The 17,420-nt window shown below is 35.7% G+C and overlaps 1 protein-coding gene across 16 annotated transcripts in view; it reads left to right on the top strand.

Moving 5' to 3' along the window:
* Positions 1-17,420, top strand: part of ATP2C1 (ATPase secretory pathway Ca2+ transporting 1) — an 88,949-nt gene that overhangs the window by 65,969 nt on the left and 5,560 nt on the right. For all 16 annotated transcript variants that reach the window (XM_085538249.1, XM_015854047.3, XM_085538254.1 and 13 more), the window contains 16 exons: positions 266-301; positions 1,145-1,206; positions 1,572-1,680; positions 2,971-3,126; positions 3,829-3,897; positions 5,747-5,822; positions 6,348-6,414; positions 7,176-7,300; positions 8,310-8,407; positions 9,324-9,419; positions 9,529-9,618; positions 10,902-11,006; positions 12,632-12,788; positions 14,217-14,387; positions 15,362-15,459; positions 16,950-17,000. In XM_085538249.1, the coding sequence (XP_085394375.1) occupies positions 266-301; positions 1,145-1,206; positions 1,572-1,680; positions 2,971-3,126; positions 3,829-3,897; positions 5,747-5,822; positions 6,348-6,414; positions 7,176-7,300; positions 8,310-8,407; positions 9,324-9,419; positions 9,529-9,618; positions 10,902-11,006; positions 12,632-12,788; positions 14,217-14,387; positions 15,362-15,459; positions 16,950-17,000 (1,566 nt within the window). The remainder of the gene's footprint in view (positions 1-265; positions 302-1,144; positions 1,207-1,571; positions 1,681-2,970; positions 3,127-3,828; positions 3,898-5,746; positions 5,823-6,347; positions 6,415-7,175; positions 7,301-8,309; positions 8,408-9,323; positions 9,420-9,528; positions 9,619-10,901; positions 11,007-12,631; positions 12,789-14,216; positions 14,388-15,361; positions 15,460-16,949; positions 17,001-17,420) is intronic.

Genomic DNA, 17,420 nt, shown 5'->3' with positions numbered 1-17,420 from the left:
ATTTTACTTCAAAATCACCATCTAGTTATCAGTCTTATTTTTAGTAGTATCAGCTTACTTAGGCACTTGGATGCCACTCAATAGGCATAGATAGACAATGGCGTTGCTTTTTAAAGCAAGCCTGAGGGTTAGCCAGTCGTTATGAGCATGAGAGTCTGTTTCCAAGCCATATTGCTAATGTGTAGTAGTAAATATTGCTGGGCAGAAGCAGATATCACTTTTATCGCCATTTGGAATTCTCTTATCTATTTTTCTTTTCTTACAGGCAATACTGATTGTTGTTACGGTTGCCTTTGTTCAGGTAAGACATCTGTTGTACAAATGAGATTATTGCTTTTATGTACACTCTTATATTTAATAAGTAGCTGTCCTGATGCAATGTGCAGCTGCACAGTGCTTGATTAAAGAGCTCTGTGCTTTCATCCAAGTCTGTTGCCTTCTCTGAAGTGCTTGATTTGTCCTGCTTTAACATTTTATGCATCTATATGGGTAATGAAATCAGCAACAAAAGAATGCACGTAAGGAAACATTCAGATTAAACAATGTTGAAGTACTTTAAAATATTAAGTTTCATAGCAATAGTGTTCTAAACATATCACTTTAACTGCAAATTTGTATGGAATTTTACCCCCTGAATCTTGTTTCCTAAATCATTAAAAAAAAAGTTGTTTTCATTCTTTAAATACCCAGCTTTACTTAGCGTGTGCCTAAGGCAAAACAGCTTTCTGTTTGTGCTTCGTATCATTGTTTATTTTCTAATCCATGTGTTGAGTTAGAGGTGAGTTTGTTCTCCAGGGGCTGAGAACATGAACATGATATTTTTGGTATAACCTTGCTAAACTGCAGAACTTGGTTGTGCATCTGATCCCCAAGTTTAAAAACATTACCATTAAGTACTACAAAGCCTTGAAAGTATTAAAGGAGAATGCAAAGGACCTCTTCTAGCCTTTCAGGAAAATTGCATGTGGGCACATTCTTGAGTCTGTGAAATTTTAGCATTTGGACCATACTTGCTTTTTAAAATCTATTTAATAAGAAACTGCTGAAGGGCAGATCTTAACTAAGTCTTTGGAAAATTGTTTTAATACAGCTCTTAAAATGAGGTATGTCCACATCTGCTGAAATGTTTATCTTTCCTCTGCAGGAGTATCGATCAGAAAAATCTCTTGAAGAGCTTAGTAAACTTGTGCCTCCAGAATGCCATTGGTATGGAATCGTCACATCCTGTCTCCATAATTAAGTCATGTTGAGTTTAATGTGAAATGAGTAGAAGAAAAATGCTTTACTTAAAACACCTTTATAGCAAGCCATTATGTCTTTAAACTTAATTTGTTTTGACTCGTTTTAAAGATTGTTGTGTGGTTCTAAAATAATACTCTGCATTTTTGGCCATTGGATGCTTCTGATGATGTTAAGTGATAAAAACCTTCTGAAGAAATGAATAACGAAATTGAAATTGTATTTTGCTGAAACTAGTAACACTTCAATGCATGGTCAGCACTTCAATTTTCCCAGACAGAATGCCAGAGGAGATGTTGTTATGCACTTTGACATTGTATTTACACCTACAGTGTGCGAGAAGGTAGAGTGGAACACACGCTTGCAAGAGACTTAGTCCCAGGTGATACAGTCTGCCTGTCTGTTGGAGACAGAGTCCCGGCTGATCTACGTTTATTTGAGGTATGTGATCTTGCACTAATGTTTAATAGCATTTATTTTTGTGAGACAAAGAGAAGATATGCACTAAATACTGAACTGCAGTAAGTATTTTTGTTTGGTTGCTGTTCATGGGAAAGGAGATTAGCCCAAATCAAAGTAGATGTGCGTCAAACTTCTACAGAGTGACAAAAATTTTGGCCGCAGATCCAGTCTGTACTACTTGCACAACTTGGTGAGACCTTTCATTGTGCAGTTAGAACTGGAGAGCTTCCGAGTTAATTCAAAATAAAGTCCTCCTGAAAGAACAAACTAAGAATACTCTTTAAGCTCAGAGTGATGTGCTATGTGTGATGGTACCGAGTACGGTGTCACTGATGCTTATTTACTTTTTTCAAGGGTTATCCTTTCAAAGAGATTTGGTAACTTAATTTGATCAAGCATCCTTCAGCACTGCTTTTTTCAAGAAGATTGTATTAAAATCTACTGACAAATAAGAGCTTTATACTTCTTAGTAACACAAAATTATGTTACTTGGAATGTGTCAATAGAATTCCATTATTTAAGCTTTGGCACTATTCAAGACCCATTAAAATCAATAGAGGATTTAAGAATTGATGTCAATTAGGAAAGAACATTTTAATTCTTATGTTTGTAAGATATTATTCATTTTACAGTCTATCTATAGAAAACTTGTTTTGTTCCTATCAGACAGCTGTGTAGCATTAATGGGATAATTCCTTTTTCTCTTTTCCTTCTCTAACTGCTCACACTTGCTCCCAAAATACCCCACAAAATTGAAACCTAAAGGAAGGACTTCTTTACCATTTTTCCAGTTTATTGTGACTCTTGCCTGAATGCATTTTCCCAGTAGGAACGTTGTAGACAAAAAAAAAACCCTTCATAACATATATTTTTTGTTAGCTTGTTCCTTACTGGCCACGCTAAGAGGAAATGGACAGAGGAAGAATTGAGAGGATAAAATGTCTATGCATTTGCGTTCACAGTTAATTATTTTGTTTGTCAATGGAACACATCGGTTACAAGTTTTTGACTGTTTTATAGAAAAAGAAGCCCTGACCATAAAATGAGGAGTAAACTTTGACTTTGCAAAGTGAGAGTATCGCTCTAACATTCTGTAGGACTGCTTGTTGCTTTGTTGGCCTGTAAAATAGGCTTAATGTTGACATATGATTTCTTTTCATGTGAATAAATTGGATATATTTTTAATGTTTAGAGTTGGGAAGTTTTTATTACCACTTCTAGCTTCTTGTAGAAGTGGCTTTTAGCAGTCTATGTATTTTGCTTCCAAAGGCTGTGGACCTTTCTATCGATGAATCCAGCCTCACAGGTGAGACGGCTCCATGCGCTAAATCCACAGCTCCACAGCCAGCAGCTACCAATGGAGACCTCACTTCAAGGAGCAACATTGCTTTCATGGGAACGTTGGTCAGATGTGGAAAAGCAAAGGTAAAATTATGAGCGATAGGGAAGAATAACTTCCATGTTTTAACTATTTGAATAACCATGGTTATTAATTCAATGAATTATTGAATAACCATGGTTATTAATGCTCACTTATATCAATTGATAACTGCTCTTTGCTGGCTGCATGTATTTTCATTTTTCTAAAACAATAGAAATGAAATGGAGCAGAAATTGAAATGTTTAATGGAAATATGGGTGACTTTACTGTAACACAGTATGAAGCTGTTTTCAGTGGTGCTCTTTCAGACACTGAGTGTAAGCCTATAGTCAAGAGTATTCAAACTGGGAGGAAGCAGATGTTAAACTGTTCGGGATATTACATCCTAGACAGAACTTGTAGAACAGCATTTGTGTGTTAGAGAACAAAGACTTGTGGTTGTGCTCGGTGTTAGCTGAGTGTTGCACTTTTTACTACCTACCTGTAACAAAACCCAAGTACTTCAGCAGCACACAGAATAGAACTTTGTTTCTAAGAGTTAAAATGTATATATATATATATATATATTTTAACAAAAATACTTCTTATTTGTATCAGTAGTTAAAATTGCATACACAGCTAACAAAATCATAGCAGGCTAAATGGCATTTGCCCAGTATTTGAGTCAAAGCTATCAAGAACAATCACTAATGTTAAAATTGAACCTTAGATGTGAATTGAATTTTTTACTTATTTGGGTTTTTTAGGGCATTGTTATTGGAACAGGAGAAAACTCTGAATTTGGGGAGGTTTTCAAAATGATGCAAGCAGAAGAGGTAAGAGTGAATATCTGGAAATATGGAAGTATATTTTAGAGATGTACATTTTGTTCATTCAAATTATGTTTTGGGGGTTTATTCTATAGGAACTTTGTTAGATTAAATTACAGTGCTTTTCATGTTTTCCTTTTTGTTAAAACAAATCTTATCTCTTGAACATGAAAGCAGTATTGGCTTCAGTGTAATGCATTCTCCCTAAGTGACCTAAATATATTATCTTTGAAAATAATATTCCAAAACTTTTCAAGAATGGAACAACTTTTACTGTGTTTTTCAAGTGGAACTGAACTTGTACAGAAGGGCTTTGTATGGCACATTTGTGTACAGGACTATATTTCCCCTCCAAAGGTTTCTGCTGTGTACTTCAGGGTTGTTTTTTGCTGCTTCATAATCTCTATCTTATCCTTCTAAGGTTATGAAGCTCAGACTTCACCAAATTGCTGTAGTGACTTTCTTTATTGCAGCTCTCTGATCCACACAGAAGTCAGTTTCTTGAGAGCTTTGTTTTCCTTTGCCCCTCTAACCTCTTTTCTGGCTGCCTGACCAGCACAGGGTGGGAAGGTGACAGTCTGTCTCCAGCTGTCAGGACATGATCAGACATAGTATAGGCAGAACTTTTTTTCCCCTGAATTACATTTCTGAAATGTGTCAAAACAGAGCTACTGAGGCTATTAGGTGAGGCATTAGATGTGTCAGCCAGGAGTTTACCACAGACCTCGTGTTGTTAGCTGCATTACCTTACTATGTCTTTCAGTGTTGCTGTCCAATCCAATGTTGCTGTCCAATTGCCCAAAGTAGAATCCACTTCATTACACTTGCAAGGAAAATATGATCCATTCAATGGGTTTTAGTTTGTGTTGTAACATTTGCAATTATTTATTAAAAGAATTACGAAAGAAGCGTTTGCACATTCTGTACCATCAACATTTTGAAATATCAGAGTAGTTTGGGGTTATTTTTGATGTTTATTTTATAATAATCTTACTTTAAAAGCAAATTTTGATGGTAAGACTGAGTTAAATTCTTAAGTCAGCTTCCCCACATAGTGTGCACTGTTTTTTGCCTTGACTTGTGCAGCAGAGATTTTTACAGTTAACCTCTTTCCCTCCTATTGCCACACTTTCCATACTGTAATCCAGCATATATTAGTATGAAAAAATCAAAGAAAACCACAAAACAAACTAAATGGCATGCAGTTTAAAAATCTCCTTTCCTGATGTGTGTGTATATGTGTGTGTATGTATATATGTGTGTGTGTGTGTATATATATATATATACACACATATATAGATATATTATGATCTATCTATAAAAAGTGTTTTTTGTTTTTTTTTTTCTTGTTATCCCATTCCTGTGTACTGTATTTTTGGTACTAAATATTCCTATAGTTTCCTATTTGGTATTTTTGTTGCTAGCTAATAAATTCTTCCTGAGATAGAATTGGTCTTTCAGGGCTTTAATGTTTCCATCTCTAAAAGTCGTTTTTGTTCTTGTTATCAAGGACTTTTATGTCTGGAAGAAATGTGGTTGATTTTGGTTAACCTTGTTTTTTTGCAAAGTCTTTGATACGATTTTTTTTATATTGCTGTAAACATCACAAAACTCCCAAAGGATGTTTCTAAATTTTACTTAGTTTCATTGAAGTATTCTTCGTATTTCTTCAATTCTACATGATGAGGGAACAAAGTCACTGTTGTTCAGTGAATGTGTGGAAAAATACCAAATAGCTGCATCTTCGTCAAGTAGTTTCCAAGACAAGGTCTTGACATTTGCACACCTGAAGAAATATTTGATATAGATTATACTTTTTAACTTGTTAACTGTGGGATGTTTGCTGTTCACCAAGGCTCCAAAGACACCGCTGCAGAAGAGCATGGATCTCTTAGGAAAACAGCTGTCTTTGTATTCCTTTGGTATAATAGGTAAGAAAATCTATGCAAACACCTACAATTTACTTAGTGACTGACAGTTTACTTTGTGACTGATTGCAGTCCTGGAAAGACTGAGGGACTTGATCTTTATGGATAGTGAATATATCCAAAATTCATATATTTTTGTTATGTGAATCTAATTGTATTCTCCTCTGTTTAATGAGTTAATGCAAGTGATCATCTGAAGATTAAAAACATAGTGTATGTTTCATCATAGGGATGTTTGCTTGCTTCTTTGCACAAACATGGTTTCCAACCTTCTAAATGCTTCCTTTCAAATTGCAGCATGTCTTATATTCTGATCCAAGGTATGCTGCAGTGCATACCTCACTGCAGGTATGATTGGGCTTGAGTGGCAAAAACTTTCTTCATCTTTGTCATAATAATGGAGTCATGTTCAATAGTGAAGGAAATAACAGATTATTTTTTTTTAAGCAGCGTGATTGATTTATTTTTCCTGTTAGGCTACAGTACATGATGGCTTTGTATTTATTACGACAACTATTTTCGTTATAGGAGTAATTATGCTGGTTGGCTGGTTGCAAGGGAAACATATCCTTGATATGTTCACAATTGGCGTGAGGTAAGATTTTTGTCTTTAAACAGCGTAGGCCATGCGTTACAGGACGTGTTCGAAAGCTTTTGATGTATATTATAATGTACATCTCCACAGATTCTGCTTTTAAGTTTAGGTAAGGAATACAGAGAGAAAATAGACTTTGTGCTACAGAAAAGCAAGCTAATGTTAATTTTTAGTGACATGGTAACTATGTGTCCATCTCATCATATCATGTATGTTTGGTGATTTGAGTGTTATTGAAACATCTGTAAATAGGCAATAAGTAGTGACAGAGATTCAAATTGTACAACTGAGTAAATAAAATACGATTTTGTAAGTAAAAAAAAGAAGTGAATTCAAGCCTTGTCATGTGCTAAAAATAAACTGAAGAAGGACTTTATGGAAACTTCATCCTCGGATACTGTTTGCTGAGAATTAACAGTTAATATGCTCTAATTCTCTGCTCTCAGAGAAGTTGCTGAGTTGCTAATTACCTGGATGGAACACAAGGCAGAAGAGTTTCTTTAAATAACAGAAAGCATTTATTTAAATAACAGGATCTGTGGAGATTTAAGTGATTGGGTATTGTTTTTGGTGTTTTAAATAAAAAGGGTCAATGAAAACTGCAACTTGAAGCATTGTATGAAATATTGTGATCTTGTTTACATTACTGTCAATTATTTTTAGGTTTTTTTTTAATAAAATTCTGTGCTATTCTAACACTTGGCATGTGTTTATCTAGGATATTCTAAGATAAGATATTTATGTATTTGTTTTCATTTCAGTTTGGCTGTAGCTGCAATTCCTGAAGGACTACCAATTGTAGTAACAGTGACGCTGGCCCTTGGTGTGATGAGAATGGTGAAGAAACGGGCTATTGTAAAGAAACTGCCTATCGTTGAAACTTTAGGTATGACAGAACTAACTTGGAGATGGTGTTTTGATCTAAATCCTAGGAAAGCAACTAGAATATTAATGGCCAGTGGTAAAAATGAAGCAGGTATTCTTATTTGCTGGCAAGTATGGTGGTATCATTCCTAAATTGAATGCCTTTAACACAAGTTGCGTGCCTTATAACCACACAGTGTTTTAATTGCAGCTGTCAGTCCCCTGATTAATTGCATGTCACACTAATGACATTCAACACTGAAACCTGCCTGTGTAGTTAGATGTGTGGAGTGCTCTCAGTTCGTGGTAGAATGGTGAAAATATTTCAGTGGAAGTATTTTTAGTTTGCTCAAAGATGTTCCTGTCAGATAACAGATGTGGGAAATGGTTTTCAAACCAACTTCTTGGCATGAATATGGGAATGTTATTTTCAGCTGGAAACAAGTCCAAGTTTAAATATTAGAAAACATGCTATAGTAATGCACCTTAAAGTAGTTATACTGTTCATGCTAGAACTTTAGCTTTTATATTTTAAAATGACTGGCTATTGGGTCCAGGAGTGCCAAAACACTGCAACAGTCTTTCAAAGTACTTCTCCCAAGTTAAAACAGCATGTATGTATTTCCATACTTCTGTAATAATGTTTCAATCTCATTCAGAATTGCTGCTTTAGTAGTAAGTCTCACCTTACCTGGGAAGGAATGCTGCTAAGAATCTCCGCTGAGATTTCAGTAATAGTAATTTCAGTAATAGAAAATTAAGAAGAAAATTAAGGAGGTAATGAATGGAAGCACTTGAGGCAACTTGTGAATTTGGGATTTTGAGCATCTTTTTGGATTTATCAGACAAACTTGTAAGGAACCTTGTACAGATATTCATAAATAGTTGAAAATTGTCTGTCTTTATTGAATTACATCTTGTTGTTTTTTTTCTTCATAGAGACAGTTGCAGTATTTGTAGAAATTTGTTGATTAGTTACTCGCTTTATTCTAAATAGGCCTTGTCTTACAAGTGCTGTTTGGTTATTTTAGGATGCTGCAATGTAATTTGTTCAGATAAAACTGGGACACTGACAAAGAATGAGATGACGGTTACTCACATTTTTACTTCAGATGGGCAGCATGCTGAGGTACGTAGTGAGACTCTTAGACTTAAGTTTTGCTTTTACTTGACTGTGTTTGCCAGGTACTCTTGATTATACTGTACAAGTTCTTAAATTTTTAGATTCCTCATGTTTAGGGTTTTATTCATGCTGTGGTTAATGGAGAGACCTTGTCACTAACTTGAGAATAAATACTGGATATTTGTAATTCTCTGTGTTACTTATATTTGCCTGGTACTTAGTTTCCATTCTTCACATTTTGTAGGAATGCCGTAATTACTTCTTTACTTTATTCCTAGCATAATTTGTTTATAGTAACATTAAATCAGTTCCTTTTTCCCAAGGAAAGAGAATTTGAAATAGCTGTTAAATATATTAGCTGTTAATGCAGTAGACCTGAAGACTTTTCAGGATTCTAGTTGGATGCCCACGTTTTATGCATTAAGAATATGATTTTACTGCTCAAGTCTCAGCTGAGAGGCCATTCAAGTATGTTTTTTTTTCCTCCTGCATGAAAGTAGGACTCAGCTGTGTACTTCCATTCCCAAGCAGAGGTATGCATTATTAACCAGGGTAAAGGAGAACAGGAGGAAAAAATTAGAAAGCAGAAGTAAGAAGAATGAGAAGAGAAAAAAACAAAACATGTCCTAATTGAGTAAGGAGACAGTATTCTCTGCATTTATTTATGCTAAGGAACAAAATTGCTACATTTTTGTAGCAGTATATTTCATGGAAGAACTCAGTTGACCTCTGAATTTTTTCCCTGATCTAATGCCTGCTACATTAGATGCTTAGTAGGAGACTCTGCATTGGATAAAATCTATCATTATGGATGGCTTTTCTTGTAGATTTCTGTATTTCATAGTGAAAATCTGAGCTTAATGTAATTTTCACTGGGCTCACAAACTGTTTCATGTACTGCCTTTGGCTCTTTGTCTTACAGGTTACCGGGGTAGGTTATAACAGGTTCGGAGATGTGATGCTTGATGGTGAAGTTATTCATGGTTATAACAACCCATCTGTTAGCAAAATTGTTGAGGTGAGATACTGTCACAAAGAGGTGACTTTTAGTTGATGATGGAGTAAGAGCTGTACTCAACGTTTACACTGTGTTGTCTATTCTCCCCTATTTCTTCATCATCTTTTAGGCTGGCTGTGTCTGCAATGATGCTCTGATAAGAAACAACACCTTAATGGGGAAACCAACTGAAGGGGCTTTAATTGCTCTTGCAATGAAGGTAGGTGTTCAATAGTAATTTTTGATTTGTGGCAGGTGTGTAGAAATGTGGGGTTTTTTCCTCAATTTTCCCCTCATTTTTGACTACTAGATTTGCATTACGACTAGTCGTCTCCTGCACTTCCTCTCTGTTGCAAATCTTTGGGCATTCTGAAAGATAACAGGAAGTTAAGTTTTGGAACTGAAGGAAAATCTGTCATCTTTTTGCTTGCAGTACTGTCGTTTTGCCCACCAGAGGCTAATTTACCTGTTGAGTGTTGTTTGTGCTGTCTCTTTCCCAGTTCTCATCAGAAGTAGTGAGGATCTGATGATGGACACATTGGTGCCTGTAGTATTTGCGATGCTTTTAAGTGCTGGGAGCTAGTAGTTTGAACTGTGAATGCTGGTTAAATGTTATTTTTATGCTACAACACATGCTGAGCTTCTGAGAAGTGTAGCAAGACATTTTAGTACTTGTTTTTTTTTTTCTGCAATGGTGTATAAACTCAGAAACCTTCAAAGCTGAGTACGACCCAGTTGTTTTATCCCCATGCGACTGAGGACTGAGATTTATCACCTTGCTGAGATTCATTCCAAGTCTCCAGTCTTTGACTGGAAAGGACTAATGGGTTGTTGTTATGGCAGGACCCTAAAGAAAAAGAGGAGAGATCTTTCACATCTGTTCCTGGAAAGGGTAGTACTGAAAGAGTTGTGAGGCTCTGTATGTACTGAGAATGGCTTATGGCTGGTGGCCACTATAATCAGCGCTCAGACTTGGTTAAGGGTAGAGCATGGAATTCTGAAAGTTGCATTTAGTGGGAAGAATGAAATGCATTTTGTCTGGAGTCTTTGTGGTTAGTTTCCTTTTAAATGGCTGGAAGATATTGATGATAATTTTTTGAAAAATCCTTTCAGATTGGATCATTTGAACTTTAAATGACTGTCTTGCCTCCTGCCAACTCTTCTACAGCCTTATACAATAATTTTCTAGACCCTTCTTGTGGATAAATTATATAAGCGCTGCTGTTTTAAATGTGTTTTGACAAACTCGTAATCTACAAGGTTTTTCCAAGTCCTTGAGTCAAAGAAAACAGACTGAAATGTTCTAACTTATGCTGAAGCCTGAAGGAAGCTACTAGATTCATTGAGGGCTTGTTTTTCAGAAGTTTGTCTAATGAGAACAGTGTGCTGATGAGCAACTTTGGAGATTTTTTTCTTATAGTTAACTGGCAAGGCGAAACAGAATGCTTAGCTATTTGGAAAAGAAAGGTGCTTACATTATGGTGCTTTTTCTATTTTATACAGATGGGTTTAGATGGGCTCCAGGAGGACTATATAAGGAAGGCTGAATATCCCTTCAGCTCAGAGCAGAAATGGATGGCAGTTAAATGTGTTCACAGAACACAGCAGGTAAACTGGATTCTCAGCTTCCTTGCCCACTGGCTCTGTAGAACCATTATGTACTCTATTTAATGTCCTTATTTTTCACTTGAGAGATTGTGGCAAGCTGGTGGTAATGCGCAGTCTTGGGAATATGGTTTGATTATCTAATTTCAGTTTCAAGCTCTGAAATGGAGAATAAGGAGGCCAAGAAATTCGTTCCATAAAGGCATCCTGGGAAATAACACTAAGTATTTTGATATCTCAAACTTTGAATGTATCTGGCTTTTCTTCCTTTTCCGCACTCATCAAATATTTAAAGCAAGTCTGTCAAACTTCTGCTGTTTCAGTTAAAGAATTTAGAGCAAGAAGAAATGTGTAGGTGTTGAATAATCAAGAATTTCTTTTGCTTGAAAAGACAGGTTTTCTGGTTTTAATGGCAATAGTACTTTCATTCCTTGGTGTTCACGGATTTTATTTATGTTAGTTATGTGGATTATCAACATAAACCGTTCTTTAACCAATTTTTCCATCTTTTGGTGCTTTCACATGTATTTGCATTCAGATTGGTCTAAATGGAATATGAATACTTCTGTTAACAATGTTGATATAACAATTGCCAGTCTGATAACTGGAGGCTTCTAGATAATATGTTCAGTGACAGATCTGATTCCAGATTTAAGGATAATTTCACAGTATTTCTGACCCAAAAGGGTCTTCAACAGCATTAAGTACCGCAGTAAAATCTGTGCTTTGGAAACTATGCCTTTGGCCCCTTTTCTCTATATGGAAGATGAGGTTATACAAACCTTGTTTGTAAAGAAAGTAGCAAGCAGGAATTGCTAGATGATGTTTTTTCGATATGATTTTACTGTGTCTGATGTTTTTGATATTAGCATTTTTAAAAGATTGTTGAAAAACTGGGAACAATTTTAAAAGTAGCTTAAATTATTTTGAAGGCTAAGGAAATACAGTGGAATTAGAGCTCTGTCAAATAAGCCTATCAAAAAAATTGAGCAGTGTTGACTACTGTGCATAAACACCTTCAAAGGGAGAAAATAAGTGTATTAAAAGGGCCTTTATAGCACAACGGGGAACAGAAGATGAGAATCAGTGATTGGAAATTGAGCTGAGGCAGCAGTTCTTAATGGAGAAGGGAGGAAGGGAAATGATAAGTTGATGTAACATTGGAGTAAGAGTTTAAGGTAGGCAGTGAATTTGTAGTCCCTTTTTATGCTAGAGTTGTTATTTGTGGTACAGGGATGTAGGTGATATACTTAATGACCTGTGGAGAAAGACGGATGATCAGGTGATGAGCTAAAGGTCTTTCAGGTCTAATGTACTGTGTCAGTTTGAATGCTGTCCTTTGAATGGCCTCTTTGGTTTATAAACTGTGACTCCACAATATCTCATGTGAATGATGCCTACTGCAGTAAGGTATTGATTATTAACTTAGCTATTTTGGCATTAACACTCTTAAACATATACTTTAAACAGATACTTCAAACTTTCTTGGGTTTAAAAGTGTAACTTTCATTTGCATTACATGTTCTGAAGGCTTTTCAGAAAAGAGTAGGTAAAACACTCTTACAGATGTGCATATATATATATTTGTATACACACACACACATTTACGTAATTCCTTTCTATTTTAGGACAAACCAGAGGTTTGCTTTATGAAAGGTGCTTACGAACAAGTAATTAGGTATTGTACATCATATAACTGTAAGGGGCAGACCCTACCTCTTGTTCAGCAACAGAGAGAGCAATACCAGCAAGAGAAGACATCTATGGGCTCTGCAGGACTTAGGGGTAAGAGCGTTTCAGTGTCACCAGATAATTATTTTTTAAATGGAACTGCTTGTTGAAATTAAAATAACATTCAGATACAAGATTTTTTGTTGTTGAAGAAATGCCACTGAGTTGGTTGATTTTTCATTAAAATGGACAGGGAGGATGCAGGTGATATACTTAAGGTCTGCATAACAACACTGATTAAATTCCAGCAGGTGAGAAAAGGTATTGCTGGTTGCAGCCATAACAACTGAAAAACACGTTGCCACTTGGCATCTTCCATATTTCATTATGGATTTTTTTTAAATTTTAATTATTTATTTTTTAAAGAAATGTGTTCATTTTTCTCTTTGATTCCTGGCACCTTTTTGAGTTAGGCTAGTATAAATGATTGATTGCGAGTCAGAAGATGCTGTTAAGATTACATTTTATATTAGCAGACTCTTAGATTTTTAAATGTAGCTGCAAGTATTTTTCTGAAGATGATTGATTGGAAGTGGTTGTGGGTAAACCATTAAACAGGACACTGTAACTGTCTGTCTGTGGTTTCTGTAAAGAGACCTGCAGGTTGTTAAGTCTACATAGATGTTTTAAATGTGGAAGTATGGGTGCTGTATGGCCCAGGAAAGCCCTGTGATAAAATGATTAGAAACGGAGAGGTTTTACAAGGAGTAGTGGTGTCTCTTTGTGCCTTGTTTTCTTCAGACAATCATTCTCTGTACGTCTGCTTCAGAGAACTGTCAAACAGAAAATCTAGTGCTGTGTTTTGAAAAAGAAAAACCTGCTTTTCTCTTGCAACTCAGTCATTTAAATATCTTTGAATTAAGGTTCCTACTGTAAAAATGGCATTCTGGAAAATATTTGGCATGTAGTGAATAAAATCTGCCTCTATTTAAATAAAGAATATGTATTTTTATTTTCTGAGCTTTTTTTTGTTTGTTTGTTAACTGATCTTCCCTTTGTCCTCTTGTATAAAAGACTGCATGGACACAGAAACCACAAAGCTCCATGCCTTTTTCCGCTGCAGAAACGTTTTAAACTGTGAATAAATGTGAAAGATTTCTTGAGAACATGAAAAAACCTGTGTTTGATAAAGTCTTCTGTGTACTACTTTTATTATAAAGAGCCTGTCATGAAATCTTAAAGACAACAGACGTTGCTACCCGTGTTTAAGAAGAAACAGCAATCCCTCTCTACTTCTGTATTTTAGCTTATAAGTTCAATTAGTTCTCATTTCTGAATATCTGCTTGTGTTGGGTTCATTTCAAGCAGAATACTCAGATGAATGAAGCTACTCATAAAGGTTTCCAGTACTGAGGCCTTTGGTTATTATAGAGATGTGCTATTTAGTTTTAATTTTGGAAAGCAAATGTTGGCAGTTGTTTTAAATGTTGGTGGAAATGTTATTTTCAAATCCTAACTTATTTTTTCTTTGTCTCCTGAAAGTCCTGGCTTTAGCTTCTGGTCCTGAGTTAGGGCAGATGACCTTTTTGGGACTTGTGGGAATAATTGATCCTCCACGGACTGGTGTAAAAGAAGCTGTTACTACACTTATTATGTCGGGAGTTGCAATAAAAATGATTACTGGAGATTCACAGGAGACTGCAGTTGCCATTGGTATGAATAGTCTACTTTTCATTTTTCACTTGTTTTCTGTGTTGGCAATGTGGTAGGAAATGTGGTTATTAAGTCTTTAGTATTTTTGAGTTCTGTATATTGCCTAGACATATGACACAGCGTAATCAGAATGGAACTAGTCTGAAGTGGCATTTTCATTTTTGCTTTTAGTACAGTTTTTCTCATTTGGTAATGTTTGACTCACTGCTATTTTAAATATATGTATATGTTTTCTCCTACTGCATATTCTTTCTGTTGTAACATGCCTGATTTCTGATTCTTACCAACACCACCCTCCCTACCATCAGCTTTGGATGACTGTCTTGTAGCAACAGGGAGAAACTAAAATAGTTGCTGACAGTATTTAGGATTATTTCAGTACTTCAGTGCTTTCCCAATCCAGTTTTGTCCATGTGACTAAGTTTGAAGGTTAAGTATTGTTAGTAAATATTTAAACTAAATGAATATTTAAACAAACTTAGCTTATTTTTGTAATATAATATGCTAGCTGGATTGTAGATCCTTTTTGTCCATGACAATGGTGAAAAAAAGTTGAATGTGCACATAGAGGTGCACCTTGAAGTTAGCAGTGCTTTATCAGTTGTGATTTTGCATCTGAGTGTTGTGCACATCCCCATCTCATTTCTTGTTTTCTGTCCTGTTACTTTTGAATTGTAAATTTTCTGGGAGAATGTTTAGATTGTGCCTGACACAATGAGATGCAGACCTTGACCTAAGAATTTTAAAGGAAATAAATACCTGATTAGAACAGACTTTGTAGTGTGCAGTAGTTTCTCGAGAGTTCACTTAATTCAATATACTGAGTCAAGTGTTAGGATGCTATGCCGTGGACATTTCAAATCTGAAATGCTGCAGAAAACAACAGTTTTAAAGAGTAACCGGCTGCTTAATGTTTGTTTGTTTGTTTGAAACGTTAGTTGTTATTATAATACCTCTTAATGATCTGTTTCCAGCTAGTCGACTAGGATTGTATTCCAAAAATTCACAGGCAATCTCTGGAGAAGAAATAGATGATCTGGATATCCAGCAGCTGTCTCAAATAACACCCAAGGTTGGTAGCAATATGCTATTCACTGAAATGCAGTAAAGGATATCCTTTATACTGAGAAATGCTTTTATATGTGGAAAGCTGAAATGTAACTTTTGAGATTCCAGTAATGGAAATAGAGATACAGTGAATTACCAAAGGCTTTTAGGACTGAATGTGGAAGCTGTCCCAGGTCAAACAGATCTTTGTTTGACAGAAGATTGTACCAAGATTCATCTCTTTCAACTCATGGGATTAGCTTTTCAGTGCATTCAGTCTTTCTTTCCTTCGTCTCTCTTTAATGGTTCATATTGTTGGTGGGTTGTTTTTTTTTCTTTAACCTTTTGGCACCAATATCAGAACTTCCATTTTGCTACCTATCAGTGAGCATCATCTCCCTTTTATGTTGTTAGAACATTTTATTTCTCTCAGTAACTTTTATATGACTTTGCAGTTTTCTTGTTCCATCAGTCTGTCCTTTTGTAATTCAGAAGAATGACTGAATCTTAAATTTCTGATTGATCTGAAGCCACTGGTTAAGAATTTTAAGAGTCCTATTTGTTACGTTGGCTGCTTCAATACCTTTTACTTACTAAGTAACTAACTGCATTAACCAATGTCATCATGGTAAATGTATGGTCATAATCAGATGTAATTGAGCTTCGTACGCGTCTCTGTTGCAAAATTTATACAAATTTTCAAAATTCTGCTTAGTTTGCAAAATGAGACTGAAGCATGCTGTAGCAACTCTGCCAAAAGCCAGTATCATTAAGAAATATGCATTAATGGGAAAGCTTTGTGTCTTGGTGACTCACCAAGAAACCCCAAATTTATTTGCTAATACTTGTTCTTACAGGCTGTTCACATTACATAACAAGACAAAGCAACAAAATTACTTTGTGCACCTTTGACCTGAGACCCAGTTGGATTTGCAGCATGTATTTAAAATCTCACTAGGAGCTGAGTGAAGTCAACCAATAAAGTAGAGTCTAATGAGTCTGCTGAGAAGTCTAACTTCAGTGTGGAACTTGTGTGAAAACTGAATTCCACTTAATCAAATTAATTTACAGCATAGACGAGAGGTAGAAAGAACACTGAAAAGTAATAATTTCTCCTCAGCTAGAATATTCATTAATTAGCACTAAAACTTCAATGCATTAATGCTATGCTTTATAAAATAGTACAAGTTACATTTTTCTGAGTTGCTTGCCTTTTGTTGTCTTCATGCATTTGGTCAAGAAGCCCAGTAACAAGCCATTATGTCTCAGTTGCTTCATTATTTCAGAGGGTTTTAAAATTGTATGTTCTGTCTTGAAATAAGTAGCACCAACTTTGTTTACCTGTAAGTCTTCTCCTGAATTAATGATTTCACTATAACAAAAGCATGTTTCACCGGCGCTTCAGCCTCAAAATAAACAAGGGCATAGTTGGCCTTAGACAACATGTGCTTATGCTCTGGCTTTATAGTATCTTATGCAGTTCTAAGTGTCTCTCCTTCATTGTGCTTTTAACAGGTTGCAGTATTCTACAGAGCCAGTCCCCGACATAAATTAAAAATTATAAAGGTATGTCTCACTGGTGGCTGCGTTGCTGGACGGTGGCTGTGAGTACTGTTTGTAGTGCGCATACTTAAAGTATAATGTGCTGCAGAGCATCTGGTTGAAACCAGAAATGAAAGTGAAGTATATCTGAAAATATGACTTGAAAAAGGTACGTGACAACCACAAGGGCTATGCCACTACTGGTAGGCAGCATCAGTTTGTTATATGGTGGGAGCTGGGAGCTGGAGATTTTGTCGCATTGCAGTTGAATTGACTGGGAACTTGAGAGAGCCATATTTCTGCTACTTCTGGGAAGCAGGAATAAAACAATAAAACGGCATGAATTTCAGGTCATGTCTGAGGTAATGCTTCCATTCAGAAGCTAAAAAACAAAGCTAACAAATAGGGATGTGCTTCTCCAATTGTACTAATTCTCATATTGAT

Source organism: Coturnix japonica, chromosome 2, assembly GCF_054131305.1.
Source record: "Coturnix japonica strain WE chromosome 2, WE-NBRP24, whole genome shotgun sequence".
Lineage (NCBI taxonomy): Eukaryota > Metazoa > Chordata > Aves > Galliformes > Phasianidae > Coturnix > Coturnix japonica.
The sequence above is the reverse complement of the archived record's forward strand: the minus strand, read 5'-3'. Positions and strand labels throughout refer to the sequence as shown.